Genomic DNA, 23,069 nt, shown 5'->3' on the forward strand with positions numbered 1-23,069 from the left:
ATGCACTGCGCCGAGCCGCAGGGAGCGCCGGGAGCCGAGCCGCTGCCTCGGGCGGCAGAGCCTCCCCGCCCGCCCGCAGCCGCGGTGAGCTGCGCCCGGCGGAGGCGGTCGCCGCGCCGGGCTGCGCCGGGGAGCGGCCGCGGCTGCCGGCGAGAGCGCGGTCCGCGGGCACGTCCCTGCTCTACGGCGGACGCGAGTGCGCCGCCGCTCCGCGCCGCTCCGCGCTCCCGGCAAGGGGTAATGTAGGGCTTTGCGAACAGGCCACCCGACAGCGGTGCTACTCATCCGGGACGGCGCAAGCACGAAACTCGGCCGGGATGCTGGAAATACCCCATTTGGAGAAGCTGAAATTTAATTTTCCAGAATATCATTAGGCTTGGTAGTGGCGTGGTGGTCATTATTCTGCCGTTACGTTATGTCACATAAGTGAATAGAATAACATAATGAGTGGACTTTCTCTCAAAGGATCCAGCTTTCTCCGGTGCAGTCTGTAACAGCAGACTACAGATAAAGTTGGCTAAACAGATTAACTGATAAACGCTGGATAAAATAATGCTCCTCTAAAATTAGTAGCAACAACAAGGTGTTCTAAGCCATTATGTTGTGAGAGATCTGTTGTAGCCTTCATAGGTATACCTCCTTTCTCTTTCTTTCAAAACAAGTGGAATAAAATAAGTATTTTGGATAATGAAAAAGACTAGGCTTCCAACAATAATTTTGTTCATTTCTGTTTTCATGTTGCATATCCCTGTGATCTGCAGCTCAGGCCACCAGCGGTAATTGGCCAGTTCCACACTCTTTTCTTTGGCTCAGTTTGTATGTTTTTCCTTGGCATTTTGGGCTTTGCTGTTTGTGGAAGTGAGGCTTTGCATTTCAGCTGAGACCCAGACAAGGGAGAGGTTAATCTTTTCTGTTACAACTGGTTAAGGCCTATAACTCCTCAGGTAATTCTCTCCTTTTTTTCATTGTAGAAATTCAATATTAAGAAAATAAATGGCAACATTAAATGATTTTTTTCCTCATAAAACGTAATAATTGACTGAGATGATGATCTTTTAATTAGTATTTTCCTTTTAATAACCATACATCTGTGACAAAATACAGGGTTGTGCTTTCTGTCCTTCATAACAACTATCATCGCCTTTCAGAAAGCAACTGAGCTTTTCAAATGAAAACATAACAGTGATTTTTTACCCTTACTGTGTCACCCAAGTGTTTATACATTTGATACATATTAAAAACTGACTTGCACAGCATTCCAGTTTGTGCCTACTTTAGCTGTCCCAATGCAGTTGTAAATGATCTGACAACAATGTCTCTGCTACACGTCAGGTGTTCCGGGCGTTGCAGCTAGTGAGTGTACTCTTACCTTGAAGCAATTTTTCACCTTTATGCTGCATCTAAGAGTATCAAACAGGAAGATATCCTCCAAAAGCCTTTCTACACTGTTTTTTTAATCTTCTCTGTTTTGTAAAGGATTATCCTTGAAGTTGTGTTTTTTTGGCTTCCAATTCAACTCTTTGGTTTTGAAGTGAACCAAATCTGTGTGTGTGATGTGGAAGCACTTGATAAAAAGTTTAACATTAGCCAATGCATGGTACCAGAGTACTTTGAAAAGACAATTTTTCTTATTGCTATGTACACGTTTACTGTGATTGCACGGTCTTGTGTGTTGCTGAAATATTTGAACTCTTATGTAGAAGGCTATGTTTGTTAAAAAATCAGTGATGTCACTGCACTTTAATCACTCCTAATCATTTATCATCTGTCAGTCTGTGTTTTTATAACAAAGACCTTAAGCTATGAAAAAGAGCTTTTCCTGTCCACATCCGGTGTTTCACAGAACTACCCTGATGTGAACTTTGCTGAGAACTACCCAAGTGATTACTGCTGCAGGATAGTCGTCAGACATTTATTCCTCATCTAAAAACATGTAGTCATGTGAATAATCTTTGCTTCCATGTATAAACTGAAGGTAACAGGAGTGAAATGTTTGCAGGACCTACCACATACAGTAATTGGCTCCCAGAGATGGGGGAAATTTTCTTATTTTTATATATTTACATATGGATTTGCAGCTTGATGGAATATGGTACTTTTCTGAACACATGTAATCAGAATGATTATTGACCTGTCAGGAAAAGCTATTCCAAATTCCATACATGTTCTTATGATTTACTTTCAAGTCAGTGATTATTCATGCCTGAGAATTAGGCAGTAACATTTATCAGAATGATTATTGACCTGTCAGGAAAAGCTATTCCAAATTCCATACATGTTCTTATGATTTACTTTCAAGTCAGTGATTATTCATGCCTGAGAATTAGGCAGTAACATTTAACATCTAACATTTTCCCAAGCAGCACCATTTTTGCAACCTGAATCTCAGACCCCTGGGTGCAGAGACTCCTGTTTGTGCCATGGCTAGAAGACATCCACCAACATCTGCTTAACTTGCAGCACTCCAGTTGGGTGTCATCTGCCAGCTGTGAATCTCCTTTCAAAAGTGAAAGACAAGCATGATATTCCTTATGCTGTTCTGAATGCCTTATTATCATTTGTACTTCAAATAAATTTTAGGCTCCTTTTGTGTGTGTGTGTGTGTGTGTGTGTGTGTGGCTTACTAGGATATATATATACTTATGGCTTATGGTGGAAAAGCTTCAGAGGCAAAATTGGGACCCTTATATAAAGCATATACCAGTTTTGTATAATTAATTTTGAAGAAGTAAAAAGCTCTGTGACTTAGTTTTGGATAAGAGGGTTACAAGCATGAAAAGACACGAAATCTCAAAAAAAACCTTGTTTTTCTTGGTCCAGTCATGCCGTTCAATGAAAGTTTTGCCAGTGTATGACTGCGGGATTAGGCCCATAGAATTTTTTGCTATGTCACATCTATTTACTTACTGCTCTGTATGCGGTTGCTAGAATAACAATTAAATAGAAGTCTGCATACCAAAATTACTTTACTAGGTTAGGTCTTGGGCTTTATATATGTGTCAGTTGTTTTCTTGTGCTGCCATTTCTTCTTCAGGATTGATAGAAATCTTAAACTTAAAAGCAATTTCATTCCTTGTGCTGAAGTGGGGTAATGGGAAAAAACAGATTTCAGAGCTGGAAAGAAAAGAAGAGGTAGTTTCCTTTATAAAGTATGTACAAATTATAATCCTAATAACTAAATATTTTTCATTTGTTGACCAAACACCTTCAATTTCTAGAAAAAAGGATGGTCTCTTTCATCATTTTCCATGGCTACTAAATTAAACAATTTCTGTTCCAAATCTCAGTAAAACAAGAGAGAGACTCAGTCTCATCACTACTTAGCAATGATCCAGCAAACAGCAAAGTCAGAAAGAATTCTTCAGCATCTCAGGGCACAGTCTGAGGCCTGTAACATTCTGAGGTTTGTCACACTGAGGAAAGGAGGAACAGCTCTTTTTTCCTTAAAGAATTTTTAACTTTTGTGAAAAAAACACAGTTTAGGCAACATTCAATATAAAAGCATACAAGATTGAGGTTGAGGGATAGTGTTTGGGTCCTTTCAGGAATATTTAGAAAATTCTGGAAAAATCATACAAAGCCTTTTACCATCAACTGCTGCTTGTATGTATTTAAGCAGTCCCAGACAAAGTCAGGTTCTATGAGCCCTGTAATTCTAACCCACACAAGTAGTCCTTGCCATATAAATGGGATTATTTGCATGATATAGCTGTTTTGGATTTGATTTCTTCTGGGTTATTTACATCAAAGTGGATCACAAAACACTGATACACAACATACAAAATATTTATTACTACTGAAAACAGAATTTATTTCCATACTCTAGGTACAGCTGTGACTAATTGTATTCAAATCACACTTAATCATTTGTTTGTATGTAAACAAAAGAACTTAACCACAACCTTGTCAGTATTTTCCCTGGTGTTTAGTATTTCCACTACTTGATGTTCTTCAGAAGGTGCCTGGCAGCAGGCTGCTTGAGGATGTCCAGGGGGTTCGAAGTACTGGACTACCCACTGCTCACCCATTCCTTTGGTGGTCAAAATCTGGAACATTTCAAAATGTGTTCTTGTTCCAAATCAGACCAGATGCAGATTTTTTCATGTCCTGTGAAAAGAAAATTCTCAAATTCCTCAGTCTCAGTTTTTCACTTAAAAACAAAATGTGTTATGGTCTTTTAGTGCAAATGCTTCTTTTCTATATCTGATCTGATTCATTAGTTTCTGGAACATGTTGATGGAGATATTATGTCCATGTGAAGATCCATTTCCCCATGGTTCTCAATGCTTTCTTTCCTGTTTTTGCCATTTGTTTTCTGGCACTCTTTGTATTCTCAAGTGTCCCTGAATATTTCTTTCTTCCAGTCTGACAAATTCCCATCACTTTTATCCTCATTTACATTGCTTTCTTGCAGCTCCCTTCCATCCTTGCTTCCTTTGAGAGTTATACTATGCCTGCTAACATCATGTGTTTCAGTATTGCATTGGTATCCTCACTGTCTGATTTTAGCTCAAATACTTAGCAAATATTTGAGATGATCCTGAAGGCCTTTTCCCATTGTGAAAAGAATTACATAATAACCTTGGGGATTCTTTGATTCCATCCTATTTCTTTACACAGTGAATACACAAAGTCCTGTCTCCCAGAACACGGTAGGAGGTATTTTCATTGCTTATATTAGGGTCACATTATAAGTGCTTCTTTGACTTTTTCCTTGTTTTACACCTTACTCTAGCTGCCTTATTTTCACAGAGAGCATTCAAATCAATTCCCAGCTCCTGTGTTTGCAATCAGTTTTGTCTCTGGCCAGACATTATGCCCATTTCAGTTCTCACTTAACAAAGAGCCTCATAATTGTTTCCCCTAACAGCTGCAATGAAATGAGCTCAATACACCCTACTAAGTGAGGTGATTGCCTTTACATCAAAGGTATAGTTGCTTTGGGCCAGTCAACTTGTAGTACACCACCACAACATCCCACTCCTACAACCACTCCTTGTTCTGTTCTTTTCCTTTCTCTCTTTTTTCTGTTCAGCTATAATTTCACTTCCATTCTCTTTTCAGCACTCTCCCAGCATAGCAATGAAACAACACAGCCATCTCTCCCACCTGTTCCTCCCTCCAGCACACATCTTGCTTTATGCTCTGGGACACAGACATTCTCTTGTGTTGCAGACAGTCAATTGGAGACCAGAGGGAAGTTTGGAAACATGGCAATCTAAAAGAAATTAACTATGCTGTCAGAATGAGAAGATGACAGATAGTAAAAGAAATTATATGTCAGTTTATAAGATCCATTTTAAACCATTTTGCTTCAACAGCCCTCATTTCTTTCACTGTTCTAGTTCCCCTTCAATAAGAACAGAAGGCTCTGGAAGTTTCTCAGAGAAAAAGTTATCTGGGAAGTTACACCTCTGCTAAGAGATACACTTTCTTGGGCTGGCGGACTGGCTGACGATTTCTGGGAAGCAGCCCAGTCCAGTGAAACATTATTAACCAGGCCATTCACAGTAAAGCTTCTACAGTGAGCCGTGCTTAGAGGGAGGGGACAGGACGTAGAGTACAAAGGTGCAACTGGAGACAGCACAAGTCTGATTAGCTCAGCTGAATAAAACCAAGCACTTGTTCAGTGCTAAACTTCCCAAACAACAACAGAGTTTCGGAGCAGTGCAAGCAGAATTCTGATTTTTCAGCCTGAAAGGGGGCTTTACCTGTAGCTCTTTACTTGTAGCCCCGAGTGCCTCTGTGAAGGCCTGCACGGCTCCGAGTGCCGACCTGCCAGAGGAAGGGGCAGCACAGGCCGTCAGCGGTCAGCCCGGGAGCGCCGGGGCCAGGCCGCCATCTTCCTCCGCTGGGCCCAGGGGCTCCCGGAGGCCTCGGGGCTCACGAGGGCCCCAGGGACCGCCGCGTGGGGGCTGCTACCACAACACGGTTCAAGCACCGTCGAGGCCGCAGGCGGCGCGGAAAGCTCTATTCGGGCCCAGCAAGCCCGCCCCCATCCCCACCCCGCCCCGCGCTGCGCGGCTTCCTCCCGCCCGCAGGAGCCGCACCTCCCGGGCACGCCGTTCCCGCCGGCCCGCGCAGGCGCGCAGCCGTCCTGTGCCGGAAGCGGAAGTGGCCGGCGGGACGTTGGGGAGCGAGAGCCGTGGGGGAGCGAGAGCCGTTGGCGGTGAGCGTTGCTGCTGTTGTGTGCCGCCGCCTGCCCAGTCGCCGGCGTCATGGCGGCCGCGGCGCTTCCCCCTTTGCCGCCGCAGTTCAAGAGCATCCAGCATCATCTGCGAACCGCGCAGGAGCTGGACAAGCGCGAGCCGGTGGTGGCGTATTACTGTGAGTGAGGCGGCCGCAGCGCAGCCCTGCCCCAGCCCGTCGTGGTTCCCCGCGTCGGCGGCCGCCCGCGGCCCGCTGGTGGCCAGCCCCTGCGCCGGCCTCAGCGCCTCCCTCCCTCTCTCCCTGTTTCCGCGCGGCGCGCCCCTCCGATATGCAGAGGAAAGGGGGGAAGCCCCACCTCTTGGGGCGGGACGCGGTGCTCCGTGGTCTTCCTTGCGAGCCATTTCGGCTGCGAGCCCGAGCCCTACTTACAGCTGTGTTTTTTGCTGTGTTAAGCCTCTTAGCGTTTCTAGTGGGTATGCCAACAGCCTAGATGTATACGTGGCATACATGGATGTGTAAAGGCAGACTTTTCTGTGTTGGGGTAGTGCTCATAAGTATAGCTAAAAACTAACAGTTGAGACACTTTTCAGACTTTCTCCTGCTGAAGAATCCTTCTCTCTGTCCCGTATCTGAGTAACCAGTTTTGGTTTGAGAATCTTTAATCCTTTCAATAATGTTAATTTTACCTCCTATTAAGCTAGCCTTTTCACCTCCTCTGAGTTCTTTAAGGGAGAAGGGAACTTTGTTTTTTGCCGTGTTTATTTTAATGAAACACAGTCTCTCTTCCTGTAAATTTTTAAAACTAATCCATAGCTTCCAAGTGAGTGATTGTCAGGGTGCGATCTGTGAACCTTTCTATAAGGTTCCCATCGTTGCTTAAGAAATGTAAGCCTGTTGTTAGTTGTCTTAAATTCCTGACGTGGTTCATCACCATGCTTGGAAAATTTCTAAGATTAGCTGATTGTAAATAGTTACAAACTGTTACATACTACTACTATTACATATGTTTACCACAAAATGTTTGGTTTTTTTTTTTTTTTTTTTTTTTTTTTTTGAGATGGAAGGTCATTCTTGGGGTTTACTTGGTAATAGCTTGTCTTCAAAAAGGATTAGATGAAAAAAATTGGTGGTATAACCGATAGTTTAATTTATCTGAAGTTTACAAGGGCAAATTCATGGAATTCAGGCTTCAGAAACCTCTGAAAAAAGCTCAGGTAACTATGTCAGAAGAAATTTTAGTATGTGACATGTGAACAGTGTGCTGATATGGAAAACTATCACCAAGGAAGCAAGACAGCTGCATGTTAGAAAATTGGATGTTCTCCAATTTGATGTTCTCAGAAAGTCCAGTTCTCAGTAGTATCCACTGTTTTTTGCTGGAAAAACAGAAGACAAAGGCTACTTTGTGTGACAGGAAGAACCAGCGAGGTCAAGATATGTTGTTTTTTGGTTTTTTTTTTAAGCAGACATAACACCGTGTCTAACTAAATAAAAATACTAGCACTTAGCGTAAGTAAGGAAATACTAATTTATTTTTATTTTAATTTAAAACAGAAATGTTTTGGTGGCTGATCCCTGTTTTTCTTCATGTCTCTTCCATTCTGAAATCTAATACAAGTCTTAGTGTACAGAAAAAAGTTAATGTTGTTGAATCCTTAACTGGCATTTTCTGTGATGTCCTTTGCCGGCTTTTTTAAATAGTTTGAAAATTTATATATGCTGTGTTTATTTTTCTGTTTGAGTACTTCAGCACATCTGTCATATAGCTGAAGACTATATTCTAGTGATATCCTTCTCAATACATTACTATTTAAAGTAAAAAGCAGTGACACCTTTTTTCAAAACAAGATGCTTAAATCCTTTGTTCTTTTAAATACACAAAGGATAAGAATCAGTCTAGTGACATCATTTCAAAACACTAATTCCTTATTGTTTCATCTACACCTGTCTTCCACTGATGACACCTAGTTCCTCCTATGATTGTGATATGTTTGACTAAGATAGAAAATTCCTCTTTCATAAGAAAACATTTTATTATTTTAATTCTGTATGTGAAGCAAAAAAAGGCTTTTACAAACTGTTAATTTTGAATATTGTTGTTTTTGAGTCCCAAAGTATTGATTATTACTATTGCCAAAGCATGTATAGTACTACTTTTGGCATGCTATGAATAAGAAAAACTTTCCTTAAAAAGTAGATTGTATAGGCGTAAGTGCAGGTATATAAAAAGGTTTGAAGCTATTTTTCAGATAACATTTTGAAAGCAACAGAAATTTTAAGTAGAATTAAAGGAAAAAAAACATTTTTCATTAAATGCTTCACTGGAAAAGACTCTGATTCTATTGAGCCTTTGGAATGCATTTCAGAAGAGCTTTGTACATTTGCAATAATTTATTGTGTGGAAGGAATTGAGTGAGAAAAGCTTGCTGTGTTCCGAGACATTCTGTATCCTCCATGCTGGCTCACCTCTGCTACCCTGCTTTGCACATGTATGCCTAGAAATGTGTGTGCCACCTGACCAAAATGGTGGTATGGTGCAGCAGTAAGAGGAGGGGACCCTACAGATCATGTGATGGGATAGTGCTGGCATGTTCTCTCACAAGGCTGCTTGCACAGCCATTACATGATGGTGAATATCTGCATTTTGGTAAGTCGTTGGATGTAACTGTCAGTCCCAAGATAAGAGTGCCTAAGGCCTATATAGCTTTGGAATATTGCCAGAAGTGGTTCATCCTTAGCCAAATGATTGGGTCCTTATATTAATGTCTTCGTTACACAGTAAGTTCAGTATGGACATACATTGACTAGGGTCTTGATTTATGTGTGCTTTAGTTTAATTCTATTTGTATATTTTTGTCAATAAGAGCTACTTCACAAATGCCAAAAGTAAGTGAATTCTGGCAAGATGTGTTTGCAACCTCAAAATCTAAAATATTACTTGCTATAACTTAGCAGTAAAATTGTCAAGGGTAACCACTTCCTGCTCTTGTTTATTTTGTCTCTCTCCCGCATCTACTGGTGCCAGAGATGTGTGCTGAAAGCTTGGAATTTGAATGGTGGTTATACGTTTTATTTACATATACCATTTTTAGCTTCTTGCTCTTACATTTTTGGCTGTAGTTCATTGGAAGTATTAAGCTAGCATAAACCAGCACTACCACCCGAAGAACATATTGTAGTCCTTCAGTCTTTTTCTCACCACTAAGCTGCTCCAGAAGCAAACATTGATGTAACCGTATGATCAACAACAACAAAGCTGTTTTTCAGCCAGATGAGCTCACTACTGTTGAACAGCTGTGTTCATACAGAGACAAAGACAAGGAACCAGATGCCAGGACTTGGGGGGAAGGCAGGATTGCTACTGTTTTTTGGTATTGATGGCTTACGTTGGTTTAAAGAAACTGTAATTTGATAAACATTAATCTCTATTTTACAAAATAGGACTAACTGCAAAAGGGATGGTTTGTATTTGTTTGATGGAGCAGCTCATCCTGGACACCATTTCCAAGCGTATCAAGGACAAAAAGGTGATGAGGAGTAGTCAGCATGGATTCACAAAGGGGAAATCATGCTTAGCCAATCTGATAGCCTGCTATGATGAGGTGACTGGCTGAATAGATGAAGGGAGAGCAGTGGATGTTGTCTGCCTTCAGGAACACTTTTGACACTGTCTTCCATAACATCCTCCTAGGCAAGCTCAGGAAGTGCGGGCTAGCTGAGTGGCCAGCGAGGTGGATAGAGAACTGGCTGAATGGCCAGCTCTCAGAGGGTTGTGCTCCATGGCGCAAAGTCCAGCTGGAGGCCTGTAGCTGGCAGTGTGCCCCAGGGGTCAATACAGGGTGCAGGATTGTTCAACTTCTTCCTCAGTGACCGGGATGAAGGGATGGAGTGCGCCCCCAGCAAGTTTGCTGAGGATACAGAACAGGGAGGAGTGGCTGATCCATCTGAGAGCTATGCTGCCATTCAGAGGGACCTCGACAGGCTGGAGAGATGGGCAGAGAGCAGCTTCATGCCGTTCAATAAAGGGAAATGCAGAGTGCTGCACCGAGGGAGGTATAACCTCATGCCTCAGCACAGGCTGGAGGCTGACCTGCTGGAAAGCAGCTCTGCAGAGAAACACCTAGGGGTCCTGGTGGACAGCAAATTGACCATGAGCCAGCAATGTGCCTTTGTGACCAAGAAGGCCAATGATATCCTGGGCGGCCTTAGGAAGAGTGCTGCCAGCAGGTCGAGGGAGGTAATCCTCCCCCTCTACTCAGCCCTGTGAGGCCACATCTGGAGGACTGTGTCCAGTTCTGGGCTCTCCAATACTGGAGACACATGGAGCTCCTGGAGTGAGTCCAACAAACGACTACTAAGATGATGAAGGGCCTGGAGCATGTCTCCTCTGTGGAAAGGCTGTGAAAGCAGGGCCCGTTGACCCTAGAGAAGAGAAGACGGAGTGGGGGATCTTATCACTGTGTAAAAGTATCTGAAGGGAGGGCATCAAGAGGATGGGGCCAGACTCTTCTCAGGGGTGCCCAGCCGTAGAATGAGAGGCAGCAGGCACAAACTGAAACACAGAAACCTCTATCTGAAAACAAGGACAAACTTCTTTCCTGTGAGGGTGACTGAGCACTGGAACAGGTTGCCCAGAGAGATTGTAGAGTCTCCATCCCTGGAGCAAAAGCTGTCTGGCTAAGGTCCTGGGCCACATGCTGTAGGTGACCCTGCTTGAGTGGGGGGTGGGGTGGGGTGTTGAACTAGATGATCTCCAAAGGTCCCTTCCCACCTCAGCCATTCTGTGATTCTGTATTTTTCAACTGCCACATAGTTTTCCATATGACACATAGAATAATGTTTAGGAGAACATTGATGCTGTTGTGCAGCATAGCACATCACAGTTGCTTTATATTGTGGTACATGCTGGTGGTACTGCAAATTTTAGATCTGGTCATATTCCTTACAAACCCTGCATGCTTAATTCCCTTTTTAGATACTCACATCAGCATGTGATCAGTGCCTTTATATGCTGTTGGAAAACTGCTACTTCCTTTTAGTCCTAGCCCCTATTAGTAGCATATATAATTGACGGAAACAAGAAGAATGTATTTGGCTTCTGACAGCATGTATCATAAATATACTTGGTTACAAAGACTTACTCTTCTTAGTTTGTGGAGACTGTATAGACTGTATGGAAATCAAGGAACCAAGTTTGTTTATTAGGTCATATAAGACATTATCTGTCTCCAATAAAGAGCAAACAATTCTTTTAAAGAAATGAGAAGGTGCTTTATAGTTAATGAAGTGTTTGGGACTGTTATATTTGAACATCTTCGTTTAGATCATATGCCACTCCACATAATACCTTTTCTCAGCTGCGATAATATTTCGTTCATCATAGTTATTTAGTATATAGCAAATGCATGTTCAGTAATTGTCATTAGGTTCAATAAGTGTAAGGGAATACCAGTAAAGGCTGCCACATAGATGCACTAGCAAAAGGAAAATAAATGATTAGTGAAAATAGATTAGTAAAATACGTTTCTTCTTATGTTAATTTAAATAGGTGTGACTGTCTGACTACTTCTAGAGATGTAACCCTGCAAACACAAGGAGGCAGGCTTTGATAAGAAATCTCTGGTCTGTGTAATAACTAAACTGTGCCAGAAGCAGTGTGACTAAAGCTATTTTTTGAAAAAACTGCCATGTTTGAGAGGTAATTCTGTCTTCAGCAAGCTTCTATTTTTGTGTTTAGAGCAAAAAGTTCTTTAATAGCAATTGCTTCAAGCTTTTAGTACTCTTGTTAAGGTCTTTTTGAAGATTAGTAGTGCTGTTTATTGAACATTTTTGTACATGTTCATTGATGCTCTAATATTCTAATTTAAAAGTATTGAAAGGAGTGTCAGTGAGTTGCAAGAAAAGCATTAATGTTATGTTATATATGACATCATAAAACACAGGTTTTTGAAGAGCCACTAATCACAACATGAAATAATACATAATTCTAGAAACTTCTGAAAACAGAACTGTAGTGGTGGATTTTGTTTTACAGCTTGCTAAACAGCAGAAAGCGTTAATTTGAAATATGTGGACGTGATCTGTTTTAAACAGGAAGAAAATCTCCCACAGTAATCAGATTCATCTTTCAAATAAAAAAACACCAGAGATATCCTTCTGAATGATCTTCTTATTGTGTAGACAGATGTGTTTTCATAGGATCAAGCGGGAGAGAAAAGCACAAGAGACTAGTTTCTTCTACAACTAGCTGACAATCACTTGAGTGAAAAATTGTCCAGCTTTTAATGGAAGTCTCCATCAAATTTGAGTGGCTTTCACACTTACTCATATCTGTGAGACAAGCTTCTCAAAACAAACCAATTATAAAACTGTGCATTTTACAGAAAAAATATGACAAAAAATAAAATCCATGGCCTAACGCAGAACTTGGGGAATGTAAATTTACTGTGTAATAGAAAACCTGTTGTAGTTTACCAGCAGCTGAAATACTGTAAGTTTTTACTGATTCATCCTCAAAGCAGATGGCTAAAAACAGGCAGATATTTTAGGTGAACTTTTTAACTTATTCAGCTCTTTACTCATCTTCATGGCTTTTGATTCAATTTTGAGTGAATAATTTAGAAGATGCATATAATTCAAAAGTAATATGGAAATTAAATAGAGGTATTTGCTCTATTTCACTAAAGAGATTCTGCACATACTCACAGACTCCCTTTAACACTGGCATTCTAGAATTGAAATACATAAAATAATGTTCTTGGAACATTCCTTATCTAACATCAAATCCCTGAGCTTTCCAGTTTAAATATTCATTTTTGTACCGGTTTCATATAATACCTTTGTAAAAGTACATTTATCATATTCTCATGTCATGGGTGGCAGAAAGCTGTTCTCTGTGCTGCTAATCCTGCTAATGATGTAAAGCCTATTACTAGAGATTATGTACTGAAGAATAGATTTAATCTGTTCTTTGCTCAGAATAAGTTAACTGATCTGGTCAAATATGTAAGATATAGACATCCATTTCATAGTGTACTGTGACACTTATTTTGATTGTGTTATGAGTATAAACTAAAAATACTCCTCACTTTCAGTTTTTCTTCCTGTGCTTTGCATTTTTTCTGTTTTCAGTCTTAGCTTGTTTGCTCTGATTTCTTTCAAAGAGTTGAAAATTGGAAAGCTATAGTTTTACTACTCTGTTTTTACTGTGGAGGCATAGTAAAAAAATGGAGAACTAATTGGAATAATAAGAATAAATACATAAGACCCACAGACCTCAAAACAAAGTGTATCTAGAAGCAAACATTAAAGGTAATGTTAACTAGTACTTATGATGCTTGCTGTGATTAGGTAATAGGTAAAAAGAATTTGCTCTGATGGAGATAGGAATGAGAACAATAAAATAGAACATGTATTTTTAGAGATGCAAATTTTATTGCTGAGGTGTATGTGTTTGTATTAAACTGCTAAAGTTGAATTGTACACAGTAAATTGTAAATACACTATCATGCATTTTTCCAGCTTAAAATTTACATTTTTTTGGCGCAGCTTCATTTGGCTTGTACCCCTGGAAGTAGAATTAGAACTGTCTTTCCATGCCTTAGGTTTTGCTGTTTGCTTCTGAGGACAGATGCACTGATATTAGCATTTTAATTCACAGGATCGTTGAGGCTGGAACATGCCTCTGGAGATCATCTAGTCCAATCTCCCACTCACAGCAGGGTCCCTAGCGTAGGTTCTTCAGAGGCATGTCCAGTTGGGTTTTGAATATCTCCAAGGATGGCATCTCCACAACCTCTCTGGGCAACCTGGTCTACTGTTTGACTACGCTTACCATAAAAAAGCTTTTTCTTATGTTTGAATGGAACATCATGTATTTCGATTTGTGCCTGTTACTTCTTGTCCTTTCACTGGGCACCACTGAGAAGAGTCTGGCTCCATCTTCCTTACTCCCTTCATCAGTATTTATACATATTGATAAAATGCCCCTGATCTTTCTCTGCTTGAGGCTAAACAGTCCTAGGTCTTTCAGCATCTCTTCATATGAGAGGTGGTCTAGTCCCTTAATCATCTCTCTGGCTCTGTGCTGGATGAGTTTCAGCAGGTCCAGGTCTCTCTGGTACCGGGGAGCCCACAACTGGGCACAGCACTCCAGATGCAGCCTCACCAGTGTTGAGCAGAGGGGAAGGATCACCTCCCTCAACCTGCTGGCAACATTTTTCCTAATGCTGCCCAGGATGCTGTTGGCAGTTGAGATCAGGAGTGCACTTCTGAAACACATCTCACAGTCATGCCCACCTAGCATCCTCTGGTTTATTTGACTGGATAGTCTGACAACATGAAATAGTTTTCTTTCAGTTTAAACTAAACTGAAACATGTATTGCAGGACTTCTTCAGATCTGTGCTGTAGTCCCTAGAGGCTGTTCTGTCTGCATGACCTGACCATAACTAGGCCAAAGTAGATAACCTCTTCCTTTTGCCTTCTTGAGATCTCAGTTACTATATATCTTGTAATTAAGGTAATTTTTCTATTTTAATTGGAAATATTTCATTTTTGTTTTCTTTATTAGAATATAAAGACAGGCATTTGAAAAATACTGATAGTTTAAATATTGTGCAAAAGGTTAGAAAGTTAGGCATTCTATATGTAGGTCTCTTATTAAAATTTTGTAAGAGACCAAGGTTGGTCTTTAAAGCACTCTGAAGAATGGCAGTATGTAAAACAGTCATTTCCTAAGGTTTGTAATAGATATTATTAGACTATTTGTTTTGTCCTGTAGCCTAAATAACCTAAGTTCTTGTTTGTAATTGCAAGTTTTATTGTTTTGTCTGTGTAGTTTGTTATTTTTACAAGTTGCTATTCTTCAAATAATAGTGAGTTTAATTTAATTTACTATAATTTTCAATAACTTTAGGTAAGAGACTTACATTTTCCTTGAGATCGTTTTGACTTGACACAGTTTATCTAGCATATAACATAACATAACTTGAAATATATTACTATCGATCCATTCTCCTTTGTTGGATTTAGAGTACTATAAAAGAATCTGAGGGAGGGGATAGGTTATTGCTTTGAGTTTCTAATCAAAATTCACATGTAGTCCTCCTCTCCCACCAGCTCCCACCTTTCTCCTCAAGAAGAATTTCTTTTTCCTGCATTTCTCCCTAAAGTAATTTTGTTTGAAAATATTTTAAAATAACTTGTTTGCTATGGAAAACTTGGTGGTTTAAGTTGATGCTGTCAGTCTAATACTTAATGTCTCTTTTGCTGGTTTCTTTCTGTATCGTATAATGTAGAGGAAGTATACAGTCCTCCAATGTTTGTTTGTTTCAGTGCTATTAAATATATTTTAAAAAGTATTTTAATTCAGTTAATTCAGACAACTTTGATTTGGCCAAATAGCAATAGCATGTTTTTACAATATGCATACAAAAGTTACATGAATATTGTATGATACATTAATGTTTCTGAAAGAAAGAACAATTCATTTTTCTTTTTCTGTGCAGAGGCATTCTTTATGAAGATACTTTTGCAGTAATTTGAATACCACTCAGTTTTATGTTCCAGTTCCTGCTCCCACACATTTGTATTTCAGCTGTTGTTTTGCCAAGTTTGTACCAAGCAGTTAACAAACATTTTTCTGTCAGTGGTTTGACAGTGGGAGAAAGAGAAAGTTATAGAGTCTGAGTGATTAATAAATTTTGGAGTGAAAAATTTCATCTCTCAACCAAAAGCAAAATCTGGCTTAAGTTGATGGCAACTATTCTGTTACTATTTTATGTTAGTTGTGGAATATGTCAATGAGAAGTATTGAAAACATTCCAGTTCTTAATAATTTTTTCTGCACTAAAATAGAATTAAAATGTGTGGAAAAGAAGAACTGTAATCTCTTAATGCTGCTAGGCAAGGAAAGAGAAAGACAGTCAGACAGAATTTAGAAGACAGAATCAACCTATTGTGCATACTAGCTGGCTGGAACTTTTGTTCTTTAATATTTTTACTTGGCGCAGTTAGTTTAAAGTCAGAGTTGGGGAGGGGGTTCGGTTGTTATCCAAACATAAATCTGAAATAACTTACTGTGTATTAGGAATGAATGCCTGGCACGTACTAAAGACAAAATACTCTGAAATTGTGCTATGTATTAGCAAAGGAAAAATAACGTGGTATTATGTGACATAAATAAAAGCAGAGAAGTTTCTGTAAAGCTCACTGTAGAATTCCTTCCAGCACACCCACACTTAGTATTTACTGAACAAAGATTAAGGGCAACAAATCAAGACATAAGTTTTGTAGTTGTCTTGGCAAAACATTTTTCTGAGAATGATTACTTGCCAGGTCTGTATGAATTTGAAGATAAATGTCCTGTCTGAACACTGAGAGCAAACCCTTTTCTGGTTAATAATTGGCAAAACAGTTTTGTCTTTGTGTGTAAAAGATTACAAGTGACTTTAGCTCTGCTTGCAACATTAATTAATATTTAGACATGAGGTGTATATAGCCTCCCTTACCTCTTCAGTGCCATGCTTTTTGCGTGTGCTAATGTAGTTGACTACATTAAAATCCTTTCTGCTGCATGATTTAGTTAAAGGGGAGGGGAGGCAAGGAAAGTAGCAGAGTATCTGTGGATGAAGCCAATTGCGTAAAACGAGCTTAAAAAGAACCAATAATAGCACTCATTTATTTGTTTCCAAGGATTCCAGATATTCATCGCAAATAGTGAATAGAGATGAGTATTACAAGTCATTTCTAAGAGTACCTACCTTCTTCAAATAATTTTTGTTTAGGCTTAAAAAACGTGAAAACTCTTGCAGCTACAACCTATGGTTTTAATTTTCTTTTCATATCAGAATTTTCAGTAGCCTTGCTTGTCACAGAGGAAATGGCTCCTGAAAGTCTAGTTGTTCGGCTTTATAGTGTTATTGTGGTCACTAGGGACAGGCACTTTAGGCAGTGTTCAACTAAGAGTTCTTGATCAGAAGTGCTCCAAAATCATTTTGATGTAAAATGGCATCTCAAGTCATTTAAAAATTCAAGTGCTTTTTTTAAAAAGGCAGTTTATTTGACTGAAATACAATTGTAATACAGAACACAAGTATCTCTGTGGTGTCCATAGCATTTAGGAGATTAACTCTAGCTGTTAGAAATCGAACTATTTGCTTTAAAGCAGGTTTTATGTGACTTCAGCAAGCACAGTAATAGTGCATTCCATTGCATCTGCAGTATTATAGAAACAAGAATATCTGGATTTAAAGGAATGTAAATAACTATTCTGTTTTCTTTAAGAAATGAGGAAAAATCTTCACTTACATTATGTTTGGCTTTCTCAGCAACCAGAGATGTTGAAGGTGGTAGACATTTGGCCTCTTGCTTAGGAGGCCTTTGCCACTGAGATTTCCTGTTAACATAAACTTGGAAGACAGTTCTTCGACCATTAGTTGCCAGTTTAAAATTTCATTGACGATATTAACACATTGCTGTTGAATATTCAACACTGAAGTCAGTTTGCCCATCTGCAGTCAGATATAATATGAACTTAACAGATATCCTTTAGTAGATCAGAGCAGGTATTTCAGTTACTATCATGCATGCTTACTGTAATATTTATGTGGATAACATTGCCTTAAACTACACAGAAGTGAAAAATACATATAAGACTTCGGACGCCTTAGCTGGCAAAAGTAGTATCAAAAACACCGTGCTCTTACAGACCAATTTCATCTAGAATACTCTGGACATTTCAAAATTAGAGTGAGTAGAGAGAAGTATGACAAAAGATGCAGGCGTAGAAAAAAATAAAATTTTTTGCCTTAGGAGTGAGGTGTAATAATAATATACAAAAATGTAAAGAGTAGAAGACAGAGCTTTTCCTGTTTTTTGTGACAAGGCAAGGGGACACTCAATTAAGTTAAAATGTAATAATTACAATCTTTTTTTTTTTTTTCAAAAGGAGAGAGTACTTTTCCTTGAGTGATTTCTGTTGGATTCACTCACACTCTTTATACATAATTTCAAAAGCAAAATATCAAAACATTAGAAGGATATTCTTACTATTTCAGTATTGTCTGTAGGGGCAAATACCAGGTTGTTCTCCCTTCATCCTCTTCTGTTTCTGTCAGAGCAGTTCCTCAGATCTTTCAGTTTTTCAACTATTTCACTTGCCTGATAGGTTTGATAACAATTGGCAACGTTTTTCAGCTCTCCTGCCTCCCTCCTGCTTTTGACCAGACCAGCTCTGAGTAAAGCAGTAAGTTTGCTGAAGTGTTCTTCTTAGCAACATTTTGTTTGTGACTGGTGTGCTTCAAACTGTGGAGAGTATACTTAAGAATATATCAGTTTTCTTCAGTTTCTTCATTTCATGAACTGAAGCCAATGTTCCAGATGATTTTGACTGGCAAGGCTATGGTTTACATTTTCTGACCTGCAGGTTGCCTAGTTTTGCATTAAAACAAAGTTGTTTAATCAAAGATATTTTTGCATTTCTCTCAGTGAAGACTCCTGTTCAGTACTGAATGCTACTAGTTTGTCATGGTCTGGTAAGAGTGGTTTTCACAAGCATCACAGCCTTCCTCACCAGCATCAGTGGTGACAGTTGGAGCACCTTAGCTTGGGTGACATTAATAGTCCCTCTGTAGAATGTTTCAATTCCTACTACCTGTAGAGCTGCTACTTAGAGCACTTCCATAGTTCCATGGCAATGTATATTGAGAGAGACTGAGAACAGTCCTCCAAGCTTTAATGACCTGAGGACTCTTTGACACAGTGATCCAAGTCCTTTGTAAACAGGAAAGTGATGTTGGTGAGGAACGTTGCTTGAAGTCACCCATAGTGTAAACTTGTATATAGACAAGAAAAACATATTTCTTATCTGTAATTATTGTCCTTTGACCTGTTTTCTCTGTGTGTGTTCAAGACTTACTTCTCTGCTCTGGTTCATTGGAGTGCCTGAAGGGGGTCTTTGAGTTTTGCTCAGTCTCTGAATTCCTGAAAGGGGAGAGGGCTGGCTTTTTAGGGCTGCCTACAAAGCATACAGATGCCACAGGCTTTTAAATACACCCTGTTTTGGTAAAATACTCTATTGCTTTCAATATTTAAATAGATGTATTTGCAGTGCCTGTTGGGAAAAAAAAATCCACATATAGGTAACAATCTTGAAAAGTAACAGTTACAAATAAGGAGCTCTTTTTTAATGATTAAGTTGATCCTCAAGAATAAAGAAATTTGTAAGATTTCCATGTATGTGTAAGAGTTCTTTTTATGTGAATGAATTTTGAAAGAGATATGAAAATGGATTCTTCAAGGTTTGAGAGAAATCTATATCCAGTGGTTATCAAGGGTACTCTGAATTTACGTGACCCTAACTGATATCAGTCTGATATTCATTTCCTGTATTTTTCTCTGAAAATGTCTGGTATTTGCATCTGTCAAAGGAAAAATACTGATCTAGATGGCCCATAGATCTAACATCCATTATGTTAATTCCTGTTAAGAGGTAAGTTACTAAATCATACCATGAAATGTGTTCAGGAAAGCTTACAATCAAGTACATATTTAAAAATCAGTTTAATTGAAGACTGTAAACATTCACCTCTCATCATACGATTGTGGTGTTTTAATTGGCAGTAGACTTAAATTGAGTGCCTTAAACACGAATCTGTATCTCTCCATGTTTGATTTCTTAACTTAGTTAGTTAGTTCCTTCTTCTTTATTGTTTGTATCCTGTATTCGTTCCTGATTTTTCAGCTTAGAACAGATGTTTACTGGATTATTTTTTATTGAAGACTTAAGTAGAAAGGTGCTGGCTTTTTTCCTAAATTCTAAGAGTAATGAGACATTGAAGGGCACAGGTACTTTATTTCTTAGCTGCTATTTAATGTTTTAGTCCTTTAATGGTTAGGCAGCTCAAGAACAGCTTTATTTTAAAATTCAAGAATGTGTCAACTTTACAGTCTCAGGAACGTATACTTTGTCTAGTTTGAATAATCAAATGTATTTGAAACTTGTGAAATGCTAATTTTAAAATCTAGAAAAATTATATAAATTGTGTTGTTCATCAGCAGAATCTGAGCAAGTTTTGTAGAGAGGGATGTTCAGTTTTATTAGACAGACTGATAACAGATGGAAAAGGCAGACAAGCTGTTGAAAATATCCTTTCTTCAGCAGCAAGCATCAGGTTGCTATGTTTGTGATAACTGAGACAATTTTGAGAGAAAAGGGTGACAGGTATCTCTAGTGCATGAAAGGATGTTTAGAAGGGGAGAGATGATAAAGCTGTCAGTCAGATAAGGTTCACTTGGAAAGGTCAAGGGCTTGGAGGAAGAAGGGCATTGGGGTGTGCCATAAAAACTAGTTCATGATAATATTCAGTAGAGTTACAACGTTTTAGCTCTTAATCTCTGCATTTGGAGGCATTTTGTAAGACTCCCTTGAGCGTCAGGAGCATGAGTTAGTAGAGTGGGTGCTTTGTGAAAGATATTCTCAGTTGTCTACTGAATGTTTCTGTCCATTATCACTTCTTTGTGTGCTAATCCTAGTGAAAAGTAGTTTTTTGGTTTTACTTGCTCTTTCCTGAAGCACGTCAAATTCTGCCATGTACATATATAGAATTCATAGATTTTGGTAGTTCTGTTGATCTTTTTTGATTGGAAGAAGTTAATCGCTTAGTGTCAAGATTGTATGAAAAACTGGAAACGTTGCTTGTAGGGCAAGTTTAATAATGTTTATCTTACCTAATATAGAGGTGGGTTGTCTGTCTTATATGCCTTTTGATAGTGTGCATGTATGTACATGGATATAACAGATGATTAATTCTATTCGTTAAAGTTCAGTTTTAAAGCTGATTAGCTCCCACTACAGGAAATTCCATTTTTGCCTATATTTTTATGCTCAGTACATATACATATATGTTAAGAGTTCTGTGAATATTGTTGGCATATAATTAGGGATAAAAATTGAATTCAAGCACATTTGAGAGAGTTGCAGATGACGGGTGATGATCTTTTGCAAAAGCAGTTAATATTGCTTCATAGCAATACAAATATCAATTCGAAATCAGCAGGAATACTCATTGAGAAAAATGAAACATAAAACTCAGAAAAATATTTCCCAGTATTTTTGCAAGACCAAACATATCTAGATTTAGCTGTTAGTGCTCAGTAGTAGCACTTTAGTAGTCTATTGTTAAACCACAAGATGAGTTTTGTCTTTCAGATGTGTTGGGGGGTACATTGCTTGCTTTGGTTTTGAGTTTTGCCATAGATACTCATTCACTCTTATCTTTTTTTCTCTCTTGATTTGTCTCCTTTAAAGGCCGTTTGTATGCAATGCAAACAGGGATGAAGATTGATAGTAAAACCCCGGAATGCCGTAAATTTTTATCGAAGCTTATGGATCAGCTGGAAGCTGTAAGTAGAATTTATTGGTTTCCTCTAAAGTTATTTGTGATGTTGCTTTAATTTCTACTTAAGCTTCTGCAAATGTTATCTTTTCTCTATCATCAGTTTTTGATGCAAATATTCTGTATGCAGGCCTGCTGTATATATTTTTCAAGTTGTATGTAATGAATTGTCAGAAGGATTGTAAAGAGATAAAGCTTCTGCTCCCTTTCCTGCTCCCTCTGCTCATCACATTACAGCCAACACTTACACTGTAATTTCATTAGACAGTATGAATTAGAAAGATACTGTATCCACACACAGTCTCATGAGAAACCATATCACTTATTATGAAATAAACACAGGCTTTTCAAAAGACCTTTTTTTGATTTATCTTTGATTCCGTGAAGTCTTTGAGAGTTATTTTCCCTTCTGTAAGAGTGGCTAGCCTAGTCTTCTGTGCTTTTGCAATTTTTGTTCCAAGTTTTTGGAACTAGAGAGTTTTTTAAAACATACTCTAAAAGATTAAGAAACTTTTGTGATCTTATCTTCTGTTAATTGGAGATCTTGCATGAATTCTTGTAAGCACAATCTTATCTATGCAGATAAAAGGTAGTTATGCTACAGTCTTTTAGAGGACCTGATAATATAAAACCCGAAAACCTTAAATAGAGTTAAACTAAGAAAGAAAGGTATCAATGGTCAGTTTAAGCTTCAGTAGCTGTTTTACCATGGTGTTCTGTAGAGTAGTTTTCAACAGTCTGGAAGGAGCTAGTGTATGGATTTGAAGGTTTAAGGGCTCGTTCGAAAGCAGAAAGTAACATTGGAAAATGGAGCAGAGGTACATTTTGTGTTCAATATTAATGTTTCTGTTCAAAATCTAACCATAGTAATGCCTGAAGAATTTGTGTGAAACTAGTGAAAAAGCCCTCAATTCTTCAGAATTTTTTTTCCAACTGAAAATGGACCTTTTGTCCTTTGTTCGTACCTTGTTCTCCCTGCTATGTTTTATTAGTGATTTTTAGCAATCAAAAATGTAAGATGAAGTGAACTGTTATTATTTCATGAAACTTCCAACATCTTTAGGGCTCTGATTTTCATACCAAAATGGAAGGGGTAGCAGGAGAGATGATATTAAAATTCCAAAAGATTTTCTTCCGTATTCCCTAAGATTAAACATTGCCTAAGATTGGGAACATTGTGGTACTGCATGAGCTAGTCTATCTGCAGTGTTCAGTTACACTTTCTGTTTCAAATATAGAAAGACAAAAAAAAAAACAGCAAAAAACTTGGATGTCTGTCTGTATTAAGATGGTTTGTCTTTGGGTTGCTGGTAAGATTGTCTGTCTGTGTGGCAACTGATAGAAGAGGGAGTATTCGTGCATGCTGGCAGATGATGTTTTGTAGTCAATTATTGAGGTTTCTATTTAGCCAAGTTGTGGAAAGCTGGAGAGAGCACTTCTAAGCAGTTCTAGTATAAAATTTTGGGGGAGAGTTGGAAGCTTGGCCAAACTGACAAGTTAGTGTGTTAGTGTCGCTGCAATA

At 38.8% G+C, this 23,069-nt stretch overlaps 2 protein-coding genes and 1 long non-coding RNA gene across 4 annotated transcripts in view; 2 read left to right on the plus strand and 1 right to left on the minus strand.

Annotated features, from left to right (window-relative positions):
- GJE1 (gap junction protein epsilon 1) lies at positions 1-1,900 on the plus strand. Its single transcript, XM_064510173.1, is given in 5 exon segments — positions 1-237; positions 762-944; positions 1,333-1,371; positions 1,373-1,658; positions 1,661-1,900. Coding segments are annotated over 5 exon segments (813 nt in total). The 3' UTR covers positions 1,729-1,900.
- Positions 1,901-3,768: 1,868 nt separating this feature from the next.
- On the minus strand, positions 3,769-6,026 carry LOC112994906 (uncharacterized). Its single transcript, XR_003262049.2, has 3 exons — positions 5,712-6,026; positions 5,110-5,218; positions 3,769-4,107 (listed from the first exon to the last, which is right to left on the minus strand). It is a non-coding gene; the product is annotated as an uncharacterized LOC112994906 (long non-coding RNA).
- Positions 6,027-6,050: 24 nt separating this feature from the next.
- Positions 6,051-23,069, plus strand: part of VTA1 (vesicle trafficking 1) — a 46,752-nt gene continuing 29,733 nt past the window's right edge. The window contains exons 1-2 of one of the 2 annotated variants that reach the window (XM_026119928.2): positions 6,051-6,327; positions 21,460-21,554. In XM_026119928.2, coding sequence (XP_025975713.2) covers positions 6,219-6,327; positions 21,460-21,554 — 204 coding nt within the window. In that variant the 5' untranslated portion in view covers positions 6,051-6,218. The remainder of the gene's footprint in view (positions 6,328-21,459; positions 21,555-23,069) is intronic. The other variant, XM_026119936.2, reaches the window with a different exon arrangement.

The sequence above is a fragment of the Dromaius novaehollandiae genome, chromosome 3, assembly GCF_036370855.1.
Source record: "Dromaius novaehollandiae isolate bDroNov1 chromosome 3, bDroNov1.hap1, whole genome shotgun sequence".
Classification (NCBI taxonomy): domain Eukaryota; kingdom Metazoa; phylum Chordata; class Aves; order Casuariiformes; family Dromaiidae; genus Dromaius; species Dromaius novaehollandiae.